This window comes from Natator depressus, chromosome 7, assembly GCF_965152275.1.
Source record: "Natator depressus isolate rNatDep1 chromosome 7, rNatDep2.hap1, whole genome shotgun sequence".
In the NCBI taxonomy this organism is placed as follows: domain Eukaryota; kingdom Metazoa; phylum Chordata; order Testudines; family Cheloniidae; genus Natator; species Natator depressus.
Window position 1 is genome coordinate 30,219,825 of NC_134240.1, and position 22,427 is coordinate 30,242,251.

Genomic DNA, 22,427 nt, shown 5'->3' on the forward strand with positions numbered 1-22,427 from the left:
ATTCTGGGCTATGGGGAGGGCAGGTTGAGCTCACTGCTCCCCACACTGATCTGTGCAGAGGGAGGATATAGGCCAGCTACCAGCCCATGGCTGCTCCTCCAGCTCTCTCCTGGGTCAGGACATGGATAGGCCACAGCCAAGACACTCCTCCCCCCCACTGCAGTGCTGGTGAGCAGTACAGCACAGTCACCCTGTCCAATAGAACCAGATGGTCTGCAGAGACAGGTCAGGCCTCCCTGGGACTAGGAAGTTGATCTGGGTAGTACTTGGGAGCTTCAGTCATGGGGCAGGGCTCTGTGGTGCTAGGTGCTGTACAAACACAGCAAGAGCCAGGTCCAGTCCCCCAGGCTTACAGACCCACACCCTAGGAACGAGTATCTCCGTACAGGCAAGAACAGGCCCCAGCTCCCAGACAGGAATTGGTGCTTTTAATGAGTGATTTGGTTTGACATCAATACAAAAACAAGGTTTTGGTGCCAAGAGTCACAGTTTCTTAACTATATACACAGCCCTGCCCCTGCCTGTGGGGGCGAGGGCAGGTCAGCCTGTCTTGCATCCAAGACATCAAGAGTTGAAGGGAGAGTTTAACAAACTGCACCCCAGCATCTTACTTAGGCACAGGCAGGAGTCCCCTCTGTGGCATGGGGCAGAGTGACACCACCCCAACAGATGCTGAGAGGTGGAAGCCACTAGAGGGAAGCACTACCACGGGAAGTCCTCCCCCCTTGACTTCACAACTTGTAGGTACATGGTGAGGGTGGAGCAGGACTGGACCGTTGCCCCCAGGAGAGTAGAGACTCTCCACCATCAGAACCCAGGATGCACATGGTCAGATCAGATAGGAAGTGACAGGCAGGCGGCATCTGCTTCCAGGATCAGTGCTGGCAGCTCACTTGGTGATGGTGTTTCTGTTGAAGCAATGAGAGAGGGGACATGAGTGAAGGACCAGGACCACTCAGGCCAGGGGGAAGAGGTCATCACTAACAGGGGTTACAGCTACAAAAGAGGCCATGCACTCCTATATTAGCCCCACTAGACTTGGGAGAACCATGTCCTATGCTCCCCTCCAGACCACCTGCCCCAGGCCCCGGCTTCCCAGCACTAGGGAGGTCAGACAGACCAACCCTATGATGGCTGAGAGGACAGGGTACTTACGCGTTCATGCTCTTGCCACTGCCGCTCAGCACAATGTAGGGGGTCTTCTGGGCCTTCTGCTTCTCCTGCAGCAGTGCTACCGTGCCCAGGGGTGTGTCGCTGGAGCTCATCTTCTTCAGCAGCTGAGAGGGGGAGAGCCTGAGTCAGTACAGCCCCTTGCAGACTTTCATCAACTCAACTGTGACCCCAGGCTAACAGCCCAGCCCATCCCACCTGCACCCAAGGATCCACACCCAGTGCTGAGACACAGCCACCATGGAGGTGTAGGGTCTTACCAGTCCATCACACAGCAAAGGAAGAACTCCCCTATTCCAGTTTAAACAGCAGGGGGGAGTAGAGGAGATGGTTAACCTGAAGAGTGGTTTGGCCAGGACCCCAGGCTTAACAGCCAGACTCTGAGGCCAGAGCACAACCACTGATGACTGCAAATAATCAGCACAGCACCCCTTAGTGCCACACAGGCACAGGAGCCAACACTAACCACAATGGGAGAGCACCCACCCTATGCTGCTCCTGTGTCCCCCTGGGCTCTCCTCAGGTTTCCCATCCATGCCTGACTGCTTGCCCAACAGGATGAAGCTGGACCTGCCCCCACCCCTCTTTCAGCATCCTACAGGCTCTGCCCATGGGGAACTCCAGCCATGTCACCCACTCACCGCCTCCTCGTCCAGCTTCTTCATCCTCCTCTCTGTCTTCATCTTCCCGGAGCCCTTCCCATGGAAGCGGTGAGAGAGCTGCCGGAACGCCTGGGGACAAAGTGCACAGAGTGGGGGTCAGCACTGATTGTCACACAGCCCCACCTAGGAGCCTCCTGCCACCCGCTCCACACAGCACCAGGGCTGGGAAACCCCCAATGCCCTTCCCCATCTGTCTGTGGCAGTAGGGAGAGCAAGGGATCCCTGCCACAAAACTCCCCCTTCACAATCACAGCTCCCAGCCAACCCTCTCCCACCCCCCCTGAGAAAAAACCTCTTTTCACCATCACAGCCGCTTCCCACGGGGGAAATGGAGGGGAAAGACATGGCTGCATCAGCACTGCCCACCCCCTACCCCGGGCGCCCCCATGTCCCTTCCCACTACCTCCTTTGGGGTGAGCTTGCGACCCGTCTCATCCACATATTCAATCTTGACGTCAGGCTTGTAGCCATCCTTTTCCTTGAAGTCCTGGGTGAAGCCCCGGTACTCCTCCCGCCGGCTGTACTTGTCATCAATGGCCCTGCGGGAGCCCAACCCAAAAGGTTAGTTCAGTGGCGGGGCGGGGGTGGGTGACTGCTCTCCACGCAGTCACTGCTGATCCCAATGTGGTGCTAGAGGGCGCTCTCCCCTTGCAGTCAGTGCTTGCCCCAGCATAGCACTAGGGGGTTTCTGTCTTGAATGAGATGCGAAACCAGGGCTCATAGCCCTCTGGCCACTAATGATCCCTGGGCACTCGGGCCTTTCAGTGGCATGAGACCTGGGCCCAGATCTACAATAAAGGTTATGGGTGTTACTGGGAGTGCATGACCAGTGTCCACATCACCCAAACCACCAGCACGACAACTGCCTCCCTGCTGCCAGTCTTCACTGCGTGACCATGGGCATCCTTCTGGGGTTAGGGGAACCAGCCATGGGGCAGGACACTGTCAACACCTATTCTGGCAACAGATCTTATGGCACCCATTCCATGCCCCTCTTGTAGTGGCAAGTGCTACAGCCATGGCTAGCACTGTGGGGCTTTAACTCAGGCAAGAGGCCCAGGTGCCGAGACCCAGAGGTGGCAGATCCGATTTCAGCTACTGATGATCTACCCCGGGGCTTCGCCTGCCCCACAAGGCCACTTACATCTTATCCTCAATGCAGTACACGGCTGAGGGTAGCGACTTGTTGGGCGCCTTCACCCTGGCCACCTTCTGCACTGTCGTCTCCAGCAGGCCTGCAGTGAGCAGAAGAGGCATGGATCAGGCCCTGCCCAGGGGCAGTGAGTGCTCTGGGAAGCTTCCCCCTCACCATAAACACCAGCCCCAGAGATCTCAGAGCTGCTGGATCACACAGGGAGAAAGGGCTTTCAGGGGCAGCATGGCCTAGTGGGCAGAGCAGTAGACTGGGACTCAGGACTCCTAGGCTCTATGCCTAGCTCTGACACACCTTGGGCACATCAGTTCCCCTCTCAGGGGCTCTGTCGTCCTCGGTGACGAAACGGGACTGTTCTTAATGTTTCCTCTGAATAGTGTGGGGGTGCCTCAGTTTCCCCTGTGCAGTTCTTAAGTATCTAGGTGGTGGCATAGGGGTGTATGATCATGGCAGAGCTCTAGAGGGCAGGTATGTGCAGGGGTCTGGACACAGAGAATGGCCAACACCCTGTTTCTTGGCAACTGATGGCCTGGGCCCTTCCCCCCTGCAAGGTGAGAGCTAAAGGGTTGAAGAACAAAGGAATCAGGTGACCTCCTGGCCCGGGAAACGGACAAAGCCCAGAGGAGGGAGGGCTGGAGATAGTTTCAGTTTGGGGCTGGCTGGGGATATGGAGTGAAGTGCCAGACCTCGTTGTCTGGCTCACTGCCCCCCAGAATGGACCCAGCTGAGGGGTCCTGTTCTCTGCACCTACAAGCTCTGTTTTAGACCATGTTCCTGTCGTCTAATAAACCTTCTGTTTTACTGGCTGGCTAAGAGTCACGTCTGACTGCGAAGTTGGGGTGCAGGACCCTCTGGCTTCCCCAGGACCCCGCCTGGGCAGACTCGCGGTGGGAAGCGTACGGAGCTGTAGAGGATGCTGAATGCTCCGAGGTCAGACCCAGGAAGGTGGAAGTTGTGTGAGCTGTGTGTCCTGAAGACAGTCTGCTCACAGAAAGGACACTGGTTTCACAGAGTCCTGACTGGTTTCGTAGGGAGCAGTTCCAGAGCATCGCCCGGGGACTCCGTGACACCCTCCCACCCTTTGTTTAGGCTGAGCTCTCCAGGTCGGGGACCGCCTCACTGACTGTGCAGCGCCCAGCATGACAGGGACTGCGATCTCTGTAGATCTTGCCTTACTACAATTTAAACAAAGTTCACTCCCGTCACTAAGTCCCAGGGAGGGTTTTCAGAGAGGAGTTGGGCCCTGCTGTGAACAGGGAGCAGTCATCTGTATGTAGCACAGCAGGCAAGCATGGGAACCCAAGAGGATTCTGGGACAGGGGGCTCATCCTGAGCTCCCCACTTACCTTTGTTCTGGCAAAGCAAGAGGGCAGCAGCTAGGCCCCGGTTCACTATGGGCTCCTCATCCAGGATGGTGGTGGAGGATGCTGAGAACTGCAAAGGGGGAAAGACAGGGTTCAGGGCTTTGGACTCATCTGTTTAAGAGTCCCCTGCTATGCCAGCCCCGGGCTCCCCTCCCACAGCTCTCCCAGTGCCCCTCAATCCTGACTGACAGCCCCGCAGGGTTCACTGTGTTCACTGGAGGGAGGGGGGAGGGCGCGTGTTGGGGAAGCTATGAATGCAGTGACATCTGTCACCCCCCGCACACCCCTTCCCCAAATTGTACTCACATCCTGCTGCTGTTTCTCCTCATCTAGGTTGACCGTGCTCCAGCCGATGTTCTCTTCACCATCAGAGTCTGAGCCTCCATTTCCTGACCTCTCATCATCCCTTTCAAAGTCCTGAAAGCAGAAGAGAGGCCACCCAGGGCATCAGCATGGGGGCCCCCAGCTGGGGGCTTAGTGGGGCTGGGATCACTGCAGAACATGTGCCACAACATGCAGTGCAGCTCCATGCTCCCAGCTAGGGCTGGCCAAAGAGCCCCAAAACAGAAGCACGTCTGCCACCGCAATGCCTCCTGGGAGTGGTAGTCTGGTTGTTTCACATGCCCATTTTCCTTTATAGGTCAGACTCCGTATGCCAGGATGCTCCATGGCCAAAAACTCCCACGATGTAGTGCTGTTCTGCACCAGAGGAAAGACCCTGGTGTAGAATGGGAACTTCAGACTGTCCAGGAAGCCCAGCCCATAAAGGAAAATGGGAGCATGATGTACCGGATCACAACTCCCATAAGGCACCATGGCAACATATCTGAATCAACCCCCAACCCATTACTATCCCCGCCCTGGGCTCTCCCCGAACCCACCCAGTTGTGCTGCTGCCAATCAGTCTCAACCCACAGCCGGCTACTATCACCGTCCTGGGCTCTTCTCCCCCGCCCCACTCTAGCGGTGTCCCATAATTTTGACCCACAGCCCTCTGCTCCCGCTAGTTCTGCTGATGCCCCTTTGTCTGGGGCAGGTTCCTTTCATCCCAGCCCACTCTGGGGCAAGGGGAGGAATCCCCAGGAAGCCGCACCATGAGCTCCTCCTGGTCCTCGCGGTTGCCGGCCAGCCCATAAGTGGGGATCTCGCCCAGTGTGCGGCAGAACTCCGAGGTGGCATTGAAGACTATCGCTCCTTTCCTCTCTAGCTCCTCGTCGTCCTCCCGGCTACGGCGCGTCTCCAGTTTCTTGACGATCTCAGTGACCTGCTTCAGGAGCAAGAAGGCTGGGTTAGACAGCAGCTGGGTGCTAATGAGGCTGGGGGCTCGCGCACTGAACCAAGGATCACTAGGAGCCCCCAGAGTCAGGGCAGCCCCAGCTGGGCAGCTGGACCTGTGTTCAGGGGAAGGGTGTGACTGGGCACCACATGCTCCGTTCTGGGATGGCGGGTTCAGTCAAGGAGCATGGAGGCCAAATGCATCCATCCATAGAACAGGGTCACCCCAGAATCCTCTCCCTAGCTCTAGGAGGGAAGTGGGGTCTAGGGGTTTGTAGGGAGCCAGGGTGGCTTCCCTCCAAACCAGAGGGTAAAGAGCCACCCTCTCAGCCTGAGTGGGCGGGGCCAGACCAAGCTTATGCCAATCCCCGGAAGGGGAGGGGTGGGACAGGAAGTACAAAGGGCAGGGCCCTTTGCCCAGTGAGGAGAGCACCAGGGAGGGAGACAGACACAGGCTGCTCCCTCGCAATCCTGCTGCCGACCCAGGGCAGGCCCTGGGCCAGGAGGAACCTGAACGGGAGGAAGGCCCGTGGCGACCAGGACTGCCAGCCGCTGAGTACCCAGAGGACCTGGAGGGGCCCGGCTGTAGCCCGGGCCAGCTGAGTCCGACACAGAGGGGGAGCTGGAGCTGCCAGCAGCGGAATACCCGGACGAGCTGGAGGGACCAGAGAGACCTGCTTGAGAGACCGGGGAGGAAGTAGCCCAGGGGCAGAACTGCACCGTGGGGTGGGTGTGTTTGGTCAGCGGGCGCAGATGGCCCCCCGCTGACTGAGTGGCGGGACCTTCGGCCCCTGCCACTGTCAGGGCCCTGGGCTGGAACGCAGTGGAGCTGGGTGGGCCTGCATTCCCCTACCCCGACCAACCTGCCTGAGGGGCGCGCCGCAGACTCGGGCCAGTGCTCCTTTCCCGGTAATTCCCCAGTGCCCGAAAGGTGTGACTAAGGCCCGCCAGTGGGACCATAGCCCTCCATCGCCCCCTAGGGGCTCGGAGGACCGATTGAAACCTGTCACAGGGTTAATGATTCCTAGGTTCCCATCCCAGCTCTGGGAGGGGAGTAGTCTGCAGTCGGGGGGCCCACATTAGAAGCCAGGATTCCTGGGCTCTCTCTCTGATTCCATTCTATTCCATATGGTTATGACAGTAGCACTCAGACGGCCTCCCAGACCATCATCAAAGCCCCCCACCCTGATTCCACCTGTGGACCAGGCCTCCTCACCTTCTCCCCACTCTCCTTCAGTTGCTGCATCTGCCGGAGTTTACGGCCCTTCTCCAGCTGCTTCTGCAGCTCCTGCTCCGCCTCGTCCTCCTCCAGGGCAACTGGGGATTTGGGCACTTTCTCAGCCTCCTCTGCAGGGAAAGAAACATGGGGGCATGGAGTCAGCAACGAGCATCCCAAGGGGCCTTTGCTTCAGCAGGGTGGGGTCCTGCAGGGAGCATCAGGCCAGACACTGGAGGCTGCTGGGTAAGAACCAGGCTCCCAGTGCCCCTGACACACTAACCCAGTGCTTCTCAACTTTGATACCAGAGACTGGCTTTGCTACCTTCCTAAACTGTCAGGGAGATCTCAGGGACTGGCATCAGTCCACAGACCAGTTGAGAAAAACTCCTCTAACCCACTATACCCCACTCTCCTCCTAGAGCAGGGGAAAGAACCCTGGAGTCCTGGGTCCCAGCCCCTCACCATCACTGCTGATTTCCATGTTCTCTACCCGAGTGTCATCTGACTGGGATGGCAGGTCTGCAGGCTGGTTCACATTCTCTTCCATGTCCCCTTCCTCCTCCTCCTCCTTCTTCCTGTGAGCCCTCCTCCCTCGGCCCCTTAACCTGTGGGGAGAGAGAACTTGGTCAGCACATGAACCAATCCCCCACAGCCCTCTTGGTCTCTACACCCACAGGACTAGACTCCCCTGCCCCCCGGGTTACCGGGAGCCAAAGTCGCTCTGCTTTGTCTCATTGCCCAGGGGCAGCAGATCATCAGCTTTCACTGGCTTCTCCTTCTTCCGCAGCTTCTTCACCCGTCGTTTGGTCTTCTTGAAGGTGATGTTCTGCATGGGAGAGACCAAATGGGTCAGTGAGGCACAGCCTCTATCCCTCATCCACACAGCAGGGTCCTGGCCTGGTGTGTAGCACCTTGTCTGCAATCCCCATGAGCACCCAGGGCCCGGCACCTTGCCAACCACCCCTCACACATCTACCCAGGAGCATCTGGGGCTCCACGCCCCCAGCATCTGTACCTAGAACCACAAGTGCAGGCGCATGCCCCACGGTCCCACTCCCTAATACACACACACGAGCAACTGGGACAAGGCACTGTCTTTAACCCACCAGGCCAGGGGGTGGCTAGAGCCCAGCGCTCCACTCCAGTCCCCACCAGTCCACAGGTAGTCTGGTCTTGTAAGACAAGGTAAGAATCCAACCCCTCTTTGCAAACATTCTCTGTGTATGAGAGGCAGCACTATCATGGGATTGGGAGCCAGGACTCCTGGGCTCTATTCCCAGCTCTGCCACTAACCTTGGGGTCAGTCCCATCTCCTCTATGCCTCAGCCCCATCTTTTGTCTAATCAGACTGAGCTCTCTGGGGCAGGGACTGTCTCTCTGTGCATGGGAGGGGTCCTGTCTCAGTTTGGGGGCTCTGTGCATTGCCTGGTGCACAGTGGGGTCCTGATCTCAGTCAGGGGGTGCTTTGCAGCACCCAAGACAATTCCCCTCCAAGCGCTATTGTAACAGACATAATAGCATTAGCCACAGCTTCACAGAGTTTAAAGATCATCTAGTCTGGGCTTCGTACAGGCCCCTGCAGCAGCAGGGAATAGATGAGGTAAGACATGCCCAGCAGATGACCTCTGCCCCATGCTGCAGAGGGAGGTGAAAACCCCTAAGGTCCCTGCCAATCTGACCTTGGTCTAATTCCTTCCCGATCCCAAATCTGGCCATCAGCTGGACCCTGAGCGCCTGGCAAAGCCCATCAGCCTGGCAACTAGAGAGAGGATTCTGTGGACCAAGTCAGAGCCTGGCTTGCCCCGCATCCCACTACTGCAATAGGGAGCTGGATCCCGGAATAAACGAGGAGCAGGTGCTAGTGCAGGAGGCCTTCTTACCATCTCCTCCGGGGTGAAGTACTCTGAAGCCAGGTGCAGACCAGGCATATCTAGGCTCTGGGCCTGGCTGCGCAGACTATCGCGAACCTGCTGCAGCTCCCGCTCCCATGAGCCATCTGCCATGCCGCCCGAGTCCAGCTTGAAGGATTTTTTCTTCTCCCCTTCAATCTCCTCATCATACTTGGACAGGACATTCTTGTGTTTGTACTGGGGGAGAGACATGAGACATGAGAGACGTGAGCCTCCAGCACAGAGACCCTCCAGGGTCAGGCAGCATAAGGCATTCCAGAAGGGATGCAAGAGGGGAATCAGAACAACAGGTTTGTGGCTCACGAGCTGCCCAGGTCTTCCCCACTACTGCTCGTTCGGGCTTTCACTAGATATGCCCTGCCCTCTGCTGATTGGCTGTTTCCCCTAACTCCCTCCCACGCTCCAGTTCACGTTCTCTGCCTTCCTTGGTCTGGTTAGCTATACCACCTCCAATCCCACAAGCAACCCACCCCCCGCTTAAACAAACCATGGAGCCTCTCCACTTTTCATAGATCTATAGAGTTTAAGGCCTGAAGGGACCATTAGAGCATCTACTCTGACCTGTCTATCACAGGCCAGACAGTTTCATCCACTTCCCCCTGGATTTAACCCAGTATCTGGCGTTTGGCAAAAGCCTCTCCCAGTAAGGCATCAGTCTGGATTTGAAGCCATTAAGAGAGCATTATTTAGATTATTCCATGTCTGGAGCATTGCCTGCCACCACCAGGGCCCCTCGCCCCCAGATTTCAGCTATGAGGCAGGTCACAGAGCCTGCAGTGGGAGCCCCCGCACCGCACTGTTGGGCAGAGAAACGAGTCACAGCACCAACTATAATGCCCTTCCCCACTCCAGGCAGATGCTCCACACCTCTCAGGATCAGCGTTTGAACTGCAATCCCTATGGACAAAGCAAGTCCATAGTCCTGGCCTCTGTTGCCAGCCAGGAATACACCCACTGAGTAGGTCAGTGCTCGGACTAACCTACATGAAGGAGTCTTCCCAGGCAGGCCAGGAAATGCTCTGCACACTAACGGCATGGCCCTTTAAAGCCACCGTACTGCTGTAACCCAAGAACACTGATGCCCCTGGGCCTGGATTGAAGGAGGTAGAGTACAGTGTTAAGTCACAGCCACCAATCACGGGGGGTTTGCTAGTTGCTTGATTAAAGGAGGTTGCTTTGGGGATCTAGGTCACCTTTGACCACATTTCATGGCTACCTTTAGCCCAGTGACTCCAAGCACATGGGCGCGCACACACACACACACACCGCCCACCAAGGAACCTGGGCCCATTTTAAACTACAGGAGGAGGCCTGAGAACCAGTGAGGCCTGCCTTTGTACCCTGTGCTGCTCTTACAATCGCCATGTCATCCACACTCTCCTCCTCCTCATAGGGCCTGTACTCCGGCTTCTTCTTCCGCAGTTCCACGTTCTTCTTAGCTTTCTCCTTGTCCACTATATTGACGTTCACCAGGACATCGTCCTCCTCCTGAAGGACACCTGGGAGACAAGATACCATCACCACTGGGTTACCATACAGCCCTGGCTCGGCCCTAGCCACAGTGCTCCCAGCACTGTAGCTAACGACCACGGACTGTCAATCTATTCATTGCCCGCTGCGTTCAAGGGCTTCAGTTGGCCAGCAGGAACAAGAGTCTGTAACAACATCACCACTTCCCTCTCCTCTAGCTTTGCAAGGTGCTTTACATCTGGCATTTAATCCCCCACCACGCCCCAGAGAGGCTCCAAAGAGGGAAACAGAGCCCCATCACATCTAAGTGACTTGCCAGAGTTCAGTCAGTGGCAGCACCCATGGTAGTGCCCAGGAGCTCTAGTCACTGACCAGGACCCCTTGTGCTAGGTACTGTACAAACAGAACAAAAAGACAGTCCCAGCCCGAGAGAGCTGCCTGTCTAAATAACCCCTGACTTTTTTCGGTCATCCTGCTCTATCCCCTAGGCCACCCTCCCTCCCACTTCCAGTATGATTATGGGAAACTGCAGCGAATCATTAGTGGCTCAGCGCCTGCTGTACTGGGGGCAGGCAGTATGCTAATAAATGCATTCTCCAGTCAAAGGGCTTCTTGCACAGTGGGTGTAACACTGAGTTTGATGGAGTTCTGCCTTCTGAAACCTGTACAAAACCTGCCCCGTGCTGCCCAGACTCCAGAATATCCACCATTATCTCCATTCAGTGAATAGAGGCAGTGCAGCCTAGTGGGGAGGGTACTGGATTGTGAGTTGGAGATTTGGGTTCTATTCCCCGCCAGGTGACCTTGGGCAAGGGCCTCTCTGTGCCTCAGTTCCCCTTCCCATCCTTTGCCTGTTTAGACTGAGCTCTCTGAGGCAGGGACTATTTGAGGGCAGGATCTGTGCAGCACCCAGTGTAACTGTATTGGTTGATATATCACACATACACACACAGTTCTACCAGTACATAATCTGTGTGTAGAACCTGTGAGCAATTCTACTAACAGCTTCCCCCCACCCAGGGATTTATACAGACAGGCCAGAAAATAAATTCAGATCTTATAGCAGGGGAGCAGGGAAAGCCCTAGTGGTAGCCATGTTGTCTCAATACAGGCAGCCCTGCTCTCCACCAGAATAATCATTACCCCACTCCCATGCTGAGGGGTGCAAGGGAAGTCCCTTTGGTTACCTTTGTCTTTGAGGGTCAGAATAACGGTCTTTCCTTCCTCGAACGAATCAATGGTGTGTTCCACCGTCAGGCCCTGCAGATCCCGGGAGCTGTAGTGATCCTGGAGATAGAGGAAAATCCAACAGGAGGGCATCAGGCTGAAGGAAGTCAACTTGGGAGGAGAAGGCACGAATGCCAAGCCAGAACTCAGGCACAGCCACCCGTCCCCCAGTGGGCAGTAGAGTCATTAGAGAGATTATAGAGCCAGAAGAGATCACTGTGATCGTCTTGTCTGACCTCCCATACAACACAGGCCATATAACAGCCCTGAATTAATTCCTGGTTGAATCGGAGCAGATATACTAGAAAAACATCCAACCTTGATATAAAAATTGCCAGTGATGGTGTCATAACCATACAGCTAAGGGTAGCCTAGAATTCCTCCTTACCTGTAAGGGGTTAAGAAGCTCTAATAACCTGGCTGGCACCTGACCAAAAAGACCAATGGGGAAAGAAGATACTTTCAAATCGGTGTAGGGGGGTGAGATGGGGGGGTGTTGCGCTCTTTGTTTTTTGTTCTCTTGGGAAGCAGAGAAGCACCAGGTCAGAAAACTCATCCTCCTAGGGCAAGTTAGATTACCTTTTGTTTTCAAGTTGTGAATTTTCCCCTGTGCTAAGCGAGAGGTTTATCCCTGTTTTTCGTAACTTTAAAAGTTTTACCTAGAGGGGAATCCTCTGTGTTTGAATCTGATTGCCCTGTAAAGTTACCTTCCATCCTGATTTTACAGAGGTGCGTCTTTTACTTTTTTTTTCTCTTTATAATAAAGTTCTGTTTTTTAAAAATCTGGTTTACCTATTTGGTTGGTATATTATTCTCAAGCCTTCCCAGAAAGGGGTGTAGGGCTTGGGGGGATATTTTGGGGGAAAAACAGGAATTCCAAGTGGCCCTTTCCCTGACTTTTTGTCTAAATCACTTGGTGGTGGCGGCAGCGTACCATCCAAGGACAAAGGATTTGTGCCTTGGGGAAGTTTTTAACCTAAGCTGGTAGAAATAAGCTTAGGGGGCTTTCATGTAGGTCCCCACATCTGTACCCTAGAGTTCAGAGTGGGGAGGGAACCCTAACAGATGGAGAATGCACCACAGCCCTGGGGAAATTCTTCCAACGGTTACCTCCTCTCACTGGGAAAAATGTGCTTATTTCCAGTCTGAATTTGTCTAGCTTCAGCCTCCAGCCATTGGCTCTTGTCAAATCTTTGATAATGGAGAGCTCTTCAAACTAGCAGACAAATTTCTGTCTCCTATGTAGGTCCTTACAGACTGGGATCAAATGGCTACTGATAACTTGATTGAGCTTCTGGTGTGTCTCACTCTAAGGCAATGTTTCCAATCCTTTAATAATGCTCGTGGCTCTTCTCTGCACCCTCCCTGGTTTATCAATGTCCTTCTGGATCTGTGCACACCAGAACTGGACACAAGATCCAGCAGCCAAGCACTGTATGGTTTCAACTTTGTACAGAGGCTAGAAATGCAGGTTTCAGATCAGATGCCTGGAAGTGGGGGACCTTCAGTTTCTACCCTAGAGCAACGCCAGGCTGCATGGGGAAGCCACCACTGCAGCACTCATGGCCCAGTTCACGCTAGAGAGTAACTGCAACACTAGTGAAATCAACAGAGTCGCATTGAGGTAAGGGAGCAACTCTGGCATGGATCAGTGCCATAGCACATGGAGTCCTAGATAGTCTCCGGGAAAACCATTGTGAGAATGGAGACATCAATACTACTGCATTTCAATTAGCAAACATGGCCAGCCCTCCTTGCCAGCACATTCCAGAGGCGTGCAGGAGACCCCTTCTCTTTCTGGGGGCACTAGGATCCATGCAGCACTCCCCACCCATCAGCCACATACGCTACAGAGGAAGAAACTGCAGGGAGAAGCCAGCCAGAGACAAACTGGAAGGAGCAAAATCAGCTGAAGCTGGGACATAAGACACTATTTTGTACTGATTTGAAGGGACTTCTCTGCCCTGCACTGACTGGGGTTTGCTCCACCCTGCTCCTTTCTGTCTCTTCACTTCAGACTTGCTTCACAGCTTCCCCTCATACCCTCCCTACCCTGCCCCCTCTCCCCATTTCCTTTCCCGTCCCAGGAACAGCTATCATGCGGTTTGTGGCCATGGCATTGTTCACTCTGCTTCTGCATACTACACCTTTCCCCCAGCTGTATCTGTCCCCACCATTTAGCATGTAAGATTCTTGGGGCAGGAACTCTGTTTGTACAGGGTCTAGTACAATCAGGCCCTGGTCGTTGTTGGTCCCTAGGCACTGCTGAGGCATTTGCACTCTGCCAGGACCTCCAGGTTGGTCTCACCTTCTTCTTCTGCCCAAACTCCTCTTCCACAAGACTGCTGATGCCGAATTCCTGGTCCATCTCTTCAAGGAGTTTGGCCTGAATTTAACAAAATAGAAACAATTCTGATGCTTTTAAAATTAATTGCAGTCACATAGGACATATTAAGATATAGGGTCTAATGCAGAGCGCCTCAAAGTGTGGGGCGCACCCCCCTAGAAGCGTGTGGAGAACCATCCTGGTGGGAGTGGCTGGGCGTGGGCCAGCCCCCAAAGGGGCGGGGAGGGAGCACCACCCAGCCCTTCCCGCTCTGCTTCAGTCCCACCCAGAGCGGCATCCCCGGCTCCCATCCCCAGCCTTGGTGCAGCTCCGATTCCAGCCCTGGAACAGCCCCCCGCCTCGGCCACAGCTCGGTTCCCAGGGCCGAGGCTGGGGGCAAGGCCAGGAGCAGAGACACACCTGACCACGGGCCCAGCTGATGGCCCCCACCACAGCCCAGCTGCGGCTCCGCTCCCAGCTCAGTCCTGTTCCTGGCCCCAGCCCCACGCCCAGCGTCAGCCGCCCCACAAACCGCGGCCCTGCTCTCAGCCCCACCAGGCCTGACCCTCAAAAGCTTGGTCTAGTGGCCAAAAGTTGGGGGAAGGGCTGGGAGCCAGGACATATACGTTCCCAGCACTGGGAGGGTGTAGAGTCTAACAGTTAGAGCTGGGGTGCAAGGCATTACCCACTGACCAGGGTCTAGCAGTCAGAACAGGCATGCATGGGCAGAGAACCAGAACTCCCGGCCCAACCTTGCCATTTAATCCATTTGTACCCTATCATTCTCTCTATGTCTGGTTCCTTGATATTGTTTGGGGACCTGCACAGTGCCTGGCATGATGCCTCCCTCCTGGCTGGGGTCTGTAGGCACTACCACAATACACCTAAACAACACAAGGGCTGTCTACACCTTCCAACCTCTGTAGCAAGCTCATAGCTCAATAGGAGCTGGCTAAGCTGAAGAGTATTACTTCCAAAGCATACAACAAGCCATCAGCACAGCCCCAGTCCAACACAACACCCCCTTGCATGCAGTCCCAGGCCAGCAAACGTACGCTCTCGCATCAGCCGGCCCAGAATACCAGCCACCATGCAACACGCTGCCATATGTGGCGAATTACAGCCTTAGTTCCTTATTGCAGAGGCAACCCAAGAGCTGGCACAGCTGAGAGCAGGGCAGATGGCACCAACTGCTGGGACAGGGATGGAACATGCTTTACTACTGGATTGAAGACAAGGGCAGCTGGGTACGTCACACATAGTGCTAGTGTTCCCAATGAGGCACCCATGCAGCCCAGAAGCTCCTGAGACTCCAGGACTATACTCAAAAAGAAAAAGGAGTACTTGTGGCACCTTAGAGACTAACCAGTTTATTTGAGCTGCACCTTAGAGACAGACCAATTTATCTGAGCATGAGCTTTCGTGAGCTACAGCTCACTTCATCGGATGCATACTGTGGAAACTGCAGAAGACATTATATACACGCAGAGACCATGAAACAATACCGTCTCCCACCCCACTCTCCTGCTGGTAATAGCTTATCTAAAGTGATCATCAAGTTGGGCCATTTCCAGCACAAATCCAGGTTTTCTCACCCTCCGCCCCCCCCCCCCACACACACACACACAAACTCACTCTCCTGCTGGTAATAGCTTATCCAAAGTGACCACTCTCCCTACAATGTGCATGATAATCAAGGTGGGCCATTTCCACCACAAATCCAAGTTTAACCAGAACGTCTGGGGGGGGGGGGGGGGTGTAGGAAAAAACAAGGGGAAATTGGCCACCTTGCATAATGACTTAGCCACTCCCAGTCTCTATTTAAGTCATTATGCAAGGTAGCCGATTTCCCCCTGTCCTCCCCCCCCTCCCCCCCGTTCTGGTTAAACTTGGATTTATGCTGGAAATGGCCCACCTTGATTGTCATGCACATTGTGGGGAGAGTGGTCAGTTTGGATAAGCTATTACCAGCAGGAGAGTGAGTTTGTGTGTGGGGGAGCGGAGGGTGAGAAAACCTGGATTTGTGCTGGAAATGGCCCAACTTGATGATCACTTTAGATAAGCTATTACCAGCAGGAGAGTGGGGTGGGAGACGGTATTGTTTCATGGTCTCTGCGTGTATATAATGTCTTCTGCAGTTTCCACAGTATGCATCCGATGAAGTGAGCTGTAGCTCACGAAAGCTCATGCTCAAATAAATTGGTCTGTCTCTAAGGTGCCACAAGTACTCCTTTTCCTTTTGCGAATACAGACTAACACAGCTGTTACTCTGAAACAGGACTATACTAACCCTCTTCTCAGCCAGCTCCTTCTCAACCTGCAGCTTCCGGCTCCTCTCAATCCAGGCAGCAGTGTCATCCAGCCAGGGGTCATCCTCTCCCAGAGACTTGATTTTCCTGAAAGCGGGGAAACAGAGGAAGAAGCTAGCAGGAAAGAAGGCTGTTCTGCCTTGGAGAGCTCCCTACCACCGCCTCATCCTCCTTGGAGCCCTCTGGATCCTTGAAATGACCAGGAGCTCAAATGCCTTCCCTGTCCTCAGGAAAAGCACTGGCAGTTCAATGGTAGAATTCTCGTGTCTGCCCCATAGGAGACCTGGGTTCAAATTCTGGTCAATGCAGACCCATGTTTTAGAGAGGGATGGAAGAGGGAGAGAAGGAAAGGATGGTTCAGTTGTCAGGGCACTAGCTCAGGACTTGGGAGACCCGGGTTCCATTCGCAACTCTACCAGACTTCTTGTGTGACCTTAAGTCAGTCACTGAAGCTACCCAGTGACTCAGTTTCCCCATTCCAGAACTGACTATATTAACTACACTGAATACTCTTCTTCTCCATAGAAACATCCAATTCCTTTTGGAATCCAGCTAAATTCTCAACCTTAATATCCCGTGATAATGAGTTCTGCAGGCTACTTCCGGCCAGAAGGCTCCTAGTATGGAATCATCTAGTCTGACCACAGTATAACACAGGCCATAGGACTGCCCTGATGGAACTCCTACTTGAACTAGAGCAGATCTCTGAGAAAAAGACAGCCAGTGACAGAGAACCCACCACAGCTCTTGGTCAGTTGTCCCAAGGGTTAATTATCCTCACTAGTAAAAATGGGTGCCTTACTCAATGACACATCTTGAGCAAAGTAGTCATTAGCTCAGGCTGTTAGAGCCAGACATCCCAGGTTCAATCCCTGTTGCCTAACAGTTACATCCCTATATTTGTATAAAGCTTGGGGTCAGAGCAATGAGCAGTGGGTGCTGACACTGCATCACACTCAACAGTAATGGGACCAAGTACATACAAAGCAAATAGGGTGGGGGTTTACCCTAATTTCTGGTTGAGGAGCCGCTTCTCCTTAGCAGCTGCTAGCTTCTCCCGGATCTCCTCCCTCTGCTTCAGCACAATGGGGTTGATCACCTCAGCTGCCACAGGGTCCTCCTTACTGCCCACTTCTGCAGAGGAAAACACACAAGACAGAGGAGCTGCAGCAGGAGGAGTCAGGAAAGTATGTTACTGCCCCCCTCACCACTTGCATTCCTCCTGTTAGTGCTTGGCAGGAGAACAGCACAGGGATCAACTGAGTGCCTTGATCAGCTGGGAGAGGGCATGAGAGGAGTCTTACCACATCTGATCATGGGATGGACCTGATGTCTCTTCCCCTTGGCCAGGGCCAGAGCCCTGCTCCCTGTGGAAGGAGCAGCAGTGGGAACTGGCAGGCGTTGGGTCCAGGGGAGGAAGGAGACCACCATGCTCTAACCGACTGCTCAATAGGGTGTCGGCGTGTTTCAGCATGCTTGGCCCAGGACAGTCCGTAGGCAGGCACTGTGTGGTGACGCCACACAGCACAGCCTAGGCATCGGAGAGACCAGGAGAACCACGGGGTCTGTCTGTGTCCAGCAGCCTCGATAAACACCACCGCCAAGACCTGCTCTTCTCTACTAGGAAGGGGCACTATAGCCACTGAGCCCTCCTACACCCTCCAGTTCTGTTTGCCCTGCCACCATGCCTAGTGCAGAAATGCATGCCGGGATGGAGTCCCCAGGGACCTCAGCTGACAGAGGGCAGAATTTTCAGAACCACTGAGCACTGCCTTAATCCTGCTCCTATGGGCTTCCATGGGGGGTTGTCAGGCCAACACTGAGTGCTTCTGAACAGCCCACCCAGAGCATCTTGCTGCCTGGATGAAGAGGAGAATTCAGATGGAATCTGGAGAGACTTCCAGCCAGCCCTCATCTTGCAGGACAGACCCAGGTTCGAGTCCCTGCTGCGTCACAGACTCCCTGTGTGACCCCAGGCAAATCACTTAGGCCACGTCTACACTACAGACTTCTGTCAGCCAGGGGTCAGACTAGGTGTGACTGACAAGAGCAGTGCAGACAACTGCCTCTCGTGTAGGTGTAGCTATACAGAAAATCTGCACTTTGAGGAGTTTCACTTTGTGGGAATAGGGTTACTCAACCTGAGCAAAGCCAGTACTACTCAGTCACATGCTTCACCGGCATAGTATACAGATATTCTTATAGTGGTATAATGCTCCTAGCACAGACATGGCCTCCGTCTTTCATTTCTTCATCTGTACAACAGGGTATTAGTATTGTCTACCTCTCCAGGGAGCTGTGTGAATAAATACATTAAAGGCTGAGGGGCTCAAATGCTACAGAGATAGGGGCCAGATAAGTACACAAAAAAACAGTGTTGTTTGTACAGCGCCCAGCACAATGCAGTCTTGGTCCGTAATTGGGGCTTCTTGGGTGCTACTGCAATACAAAGAGCCTAAGAGAAAAATATTTAATGGGTTCAGAAAGTTTAAGGCCAGAAGGGACCATTAGTCATCTAGCCTGGCCTCCTGTAAGGCACATGTCAGAGAATTTCAGCCAAATACCCCTATATTGAACCCAGTGACTTGTTACACCAAAACATTTCAGTCCTCAGGAGACACTTATGTGCCCCATGCAGGGAACAGGAGAGACTTGGGCGACCCCAATACCCACAGGTCCTGCAATGGCAGGGAACTGATGAGAGATGAAGAGTGGGGCACAGGAACAAGGACCCTCCAGCAAAGACCCCAACCACAACACATCAAAGCGGGGGAACACTAAGATGGCAAAATACCAGAGACCCCACATTTTTGTGCCATTCCTACAAAGGGATGTTAAAGCCTTAACAAGTACAAAGTGGTTTCAGACCAAACACAAGGTTTGGGTTTTTGTTTTAATTAACGTGAAAGCCAAACTTACCCTTTTTGATGGTACTGACTTCCAAAGGCTTCAGCCCAAGTTTAGCTCGGAGTTTACTGCAGATAGAAAGATGGGGTTATGTGGCATAACCATCAGAAATACACAGATCCTACAAGAGCAGGACTCATTTAGAGCACAGAGAAAAGATTCTCTAGTGGTTCAGGCATTAGTGTGGGACTAAGGACACCTGGGTTCAATTCCATCCCCGTCCTGTGTGACATCGGAAAAATCAGTCCATCTGTAAAACGGGGATAATAGCACTTCACCACCTCACAGGGGAGTTGTGAGGATAGATATGTCAATGATTAGGAAGCTACAGGAATTGGGGGAGGCAAATAAGTACCTAAGCTTTGTTCTATGTGTGCTAGCCAGTGTGCAAAATGTGGTCCTGGTTCATGACTGTGGTTCCTGGGCACTACTGGAACACAAGTGATAAAATCCAAGGCTGAGGCATGGCTGCTGAGTTCTCATTAGTGGAAATTAGGCATACAAATCCACTATGCCTTCCCTAGGGACTGCACCTTGACAGTGGGAAAGCTATGTATCCAGTGACCTTGAGAGCTCTGCTGCCAGGAGCTTTAACTCCTGCCAAGGCAACCCAAGATCTCTCAAGTTTCTAGTCCAGTGCCCTGCCCACTAGACCATGCTGCCTTCCCTCATAAAAAAAGATTACACAAACACAACAAGGTAAACATTCCAGCAAACGGCATGACAGACAGGATGGCAGAGCCTTGGTCATGCCCTAAGCAATGTCTGATGGGCTGTGAAGATTTCAGATTCAGAGTCATCTTTGTGAATCTCAGACCAACTCCCCATTCATTTCTTTCCAGATCCCCAAAAGAGCCAGGGGGGCCTCTGCATTTTCAGCACCAACTAATTAGAGAAATAAATTACAGACCCCACATTTCCCACACACAAAATTAACGCCACTTACCCTTTCTGGGTCTCAGTTTCCCCACCCGTAAAACGGGGATAAAAGTATCGTCCAACCTCACAGGATGGAATAAATGCATTTGGTGCTCAGACACAATGAGAAGTGGTGGAGAGGGAGAGCACGTAATTACATTAGATATAGCATCTCACTTACTTGGTCTCTTCAATGCTGAGAGAAGCATCCCCCGAGCTAGCCTTTGAGCTGGCAGCTGTTTAGAGATAATTCAGGGAGATGTTTGTAAACAAGACAAAAGTAACAGAGACCTCGTTTTCATAGATTTTAAGGCCAGAAGGGTCCACTCTGATCAACTGGTCTGACTTCCTGCTTAGCACATGCCAAAGACCACCACCCAGCTAAGATATGCTTTTTATAGCGAAAAGTGCTGTGAACACACACACCCCTTACAGGGACCTGAAAATTTAGCTTGGTTCCTTTGGCTTTGCCCATCAGCTGGAATAAAGATCCCACAGAGGGAGCCAAGCTAGTTATTCTATCGATGAAACAGAACAGACTCCAGCTCGCACTATTGTGGAGTGTCAGTGAGGTCAATGGCTAAATATCACGTCATGACAGAATATGGTACCATAAAACAGGGTGCTAGACAGATGTAGCCAAAAAGTGTGTCTATCCAGATCACAGGCCACAACAGTTATTGTATACAGTTATGTATTAAGACACCTTTTCAGGGCACTTTATACATAGATGTCTCATGATCAACCAAGGAAGTCCCTTCACAACAGGTCTGTCCTGACCTCATCTGCTCCAAAAACCTTTCATAACCCCTTTATGAGCAATTACAAACACATGCATGCTCACTCCCCAGGACAGGCGATGAGCTTACTCCTTGCTTTACTCTGATCTTTCACGCCCCTTCTCCATCAAACACCCCACACCACCCAATAAATCAGCAAGTCATGCCTTCCCTAAACCTCATCCCCCACCGCCTCCTCCAGGACAGCACCTGCAGCTTCTGCCTCCTCCAACCCACGAGACATGTCATATCCCCCTCACCCATCAGAGATTATAACTCCACATCTCTACCCCATAACAAATTCATGCCCTCTGACCTCCAAAGTTAACGACCCAGTGCCACAACATAGAAGGACAAACACGCACTCTGATCCCTCACCTAGCCCCTTCCCAACACCTGACCCCCATAACGTCTCCGCTAGCAGCCAGTCCCCACCATAAACCCTCGTAGCCAACCCAACCCCCCCATAGCCACCTCTAAACCTCCAAAGACCCCTGCCACCCCAGAGCACTGCTCACCAAACCTAATAAACTCTGTCCATTCCCTTACCTCATTAGCCACATCAATCCCTCCCCCTCGACCGCACAGACTCCATATCACCATAGCCCATATCTCATAACCACACCCCACTCCATAGACTCCCCCACAGGGCACCCCCACATTCCTTTCCCTCTGACCTCCTCAGCTCTTCCACTCTTAGCCACCAGTGGCTCCCCCTCGGACCCCCACCGTCTCCTTTTGGACCGTTCCCCGAACCCCGGTCCTCTCCCCTCAAACTCTTCTCTGGCTCTCGGGCCGCTCGTCCTAGAGCCTCCCGCTCAGCCCCCGGGGCCCCTCCCCTCATACCACCCCCCGGGCTCTGACCTGCCTCGTATCCCTCGTCGCGCTTCTCCCGCTTGATCCGCCTGGTCCCCTCAGCCTCCTGGGCGCCCCTGTCCCCAGCCCGGCCATGGCTGCCCCGGGCCGCCGAGGCCGCCTCCTCTCCCCCACTCCGCCGGCTGCTCCGCTCCCCGCGGCTCCGGCTGCGCTTCCCCCGCCGCTCGCCGGACCCGCCGCTCCGGTGCTTGTGCTTCTTGTGCTCCCGGTGCCGAGAGGAGGAAGAGGGGGCGGCGGGAGCCGGCTGAAGTTGTTGCGGTGGCGGCTGCTGCTGCTCCTCGGAGCCCCCAGGGCCCCCGGTCTCCCCCCGCTCCCGGTGCTTCTTCGAGGAGCCCATGGAGACGCAAAATGGCACCGGCGCGACGCGAAACTTCCGGGGTTGGCGCCACTGTGCTTCCGGGTCATTACCCACAAGTCGGAGTTCATTCCGCACTACTTCCGGGTAATTTACAGCCCACTTCCTGCTTGTCTACACGCTACTTCTGGTTTATGTCACTTCCTGTTTCCAAGAATTCGATTTCCGGGTTCTTTACACCTCACTTCCTGTTTACAAGGCTACTAGCTGCGGGTCACCACTACACACTTCCTTCTTGCCTGAGGTTGCTGCAGCTGGCTGACCTTTGCCCCAAGGCAACGGGGATGTGCCATTACCATTGGAGGGGGCGGCGGCATATTTCTTCCCAGGGGAGCCGAGTGGCACGGGCTGGGGGGCAGCCCCATGGCGCAGAGCTGCCAGTTGCAGACACTGCGGGTTGTGGCGAAGTGGCGAAGAATTAAAACAATAAGCCACCAAACAAAGCCTTCGGTTAGAGGAGGGTGAGTAGGGCACCGCCAGCGGCTGTACGGAGCCAGAGGCAGGACA

General features: G+C 53.9%; 1 protein-coding gene across 2 annotated transcripts; it reads right to left on the bottom strand.

The window, feature by feature from the left end:
- Positions 1 to 396: 396 nt before the first annotated feature.
- SART1 (spliceosome associated factor 1, recruiter of U4/U6.U5 tri-snRNP) lies at positions 397 to 21,938 on the bottom strand. 2 transcript variants are annotated; one of them, XM_074957849.1, is made up of 20 exons: positions 21,554 to 21,938; positions 20,092 to 20,146; positions 19,005 to 19,060; positions 17,093 to 17,219; positions 16,067 to 16,172; positions 13,759 to 13,836; positions 11,411 to 11,510; positions 10,110 to 10,252; positions 8,724 to 8,930; positions 7,548 to 7,669; positions 7,306 to 7,448; positions 6,841 to 6,971; positions 5,443 to 5,613; positions 4,656 to 4,766; positions 4,332 to 4,419; positions 2,977 to 3,067; positions 2,236 to 2,371; positions 1,812 to 1,901; positions 1,156 to 1,277; positions 397 to 908 (listed from the first exon to the last, which is right to left on the bottom strand). In XM_074957849.1, exons 1-20 carry the CDS (start codon positions 21,900 to 21,902, stop codon positions 890 to 892), a joined length of 2,445 nt encoding a protein of 814 aa, XP_074813950.1. In that variant the 5' UTR covers positions 21,903 to 21,938; the 3' UTR covers positions 397 to 889. The 2 variants fall into 2 exon arrangements, with proteins under 2 accessions (XP_074813950.1, XP_074813949.1); XM_074957848.1 differs by having other exon boundaries at positions 398 to 908; positions 5,443 to 5,616.
- Between the last annotated feature and the right edge of the window lie 489 nt (positions 21,939 to 22,427).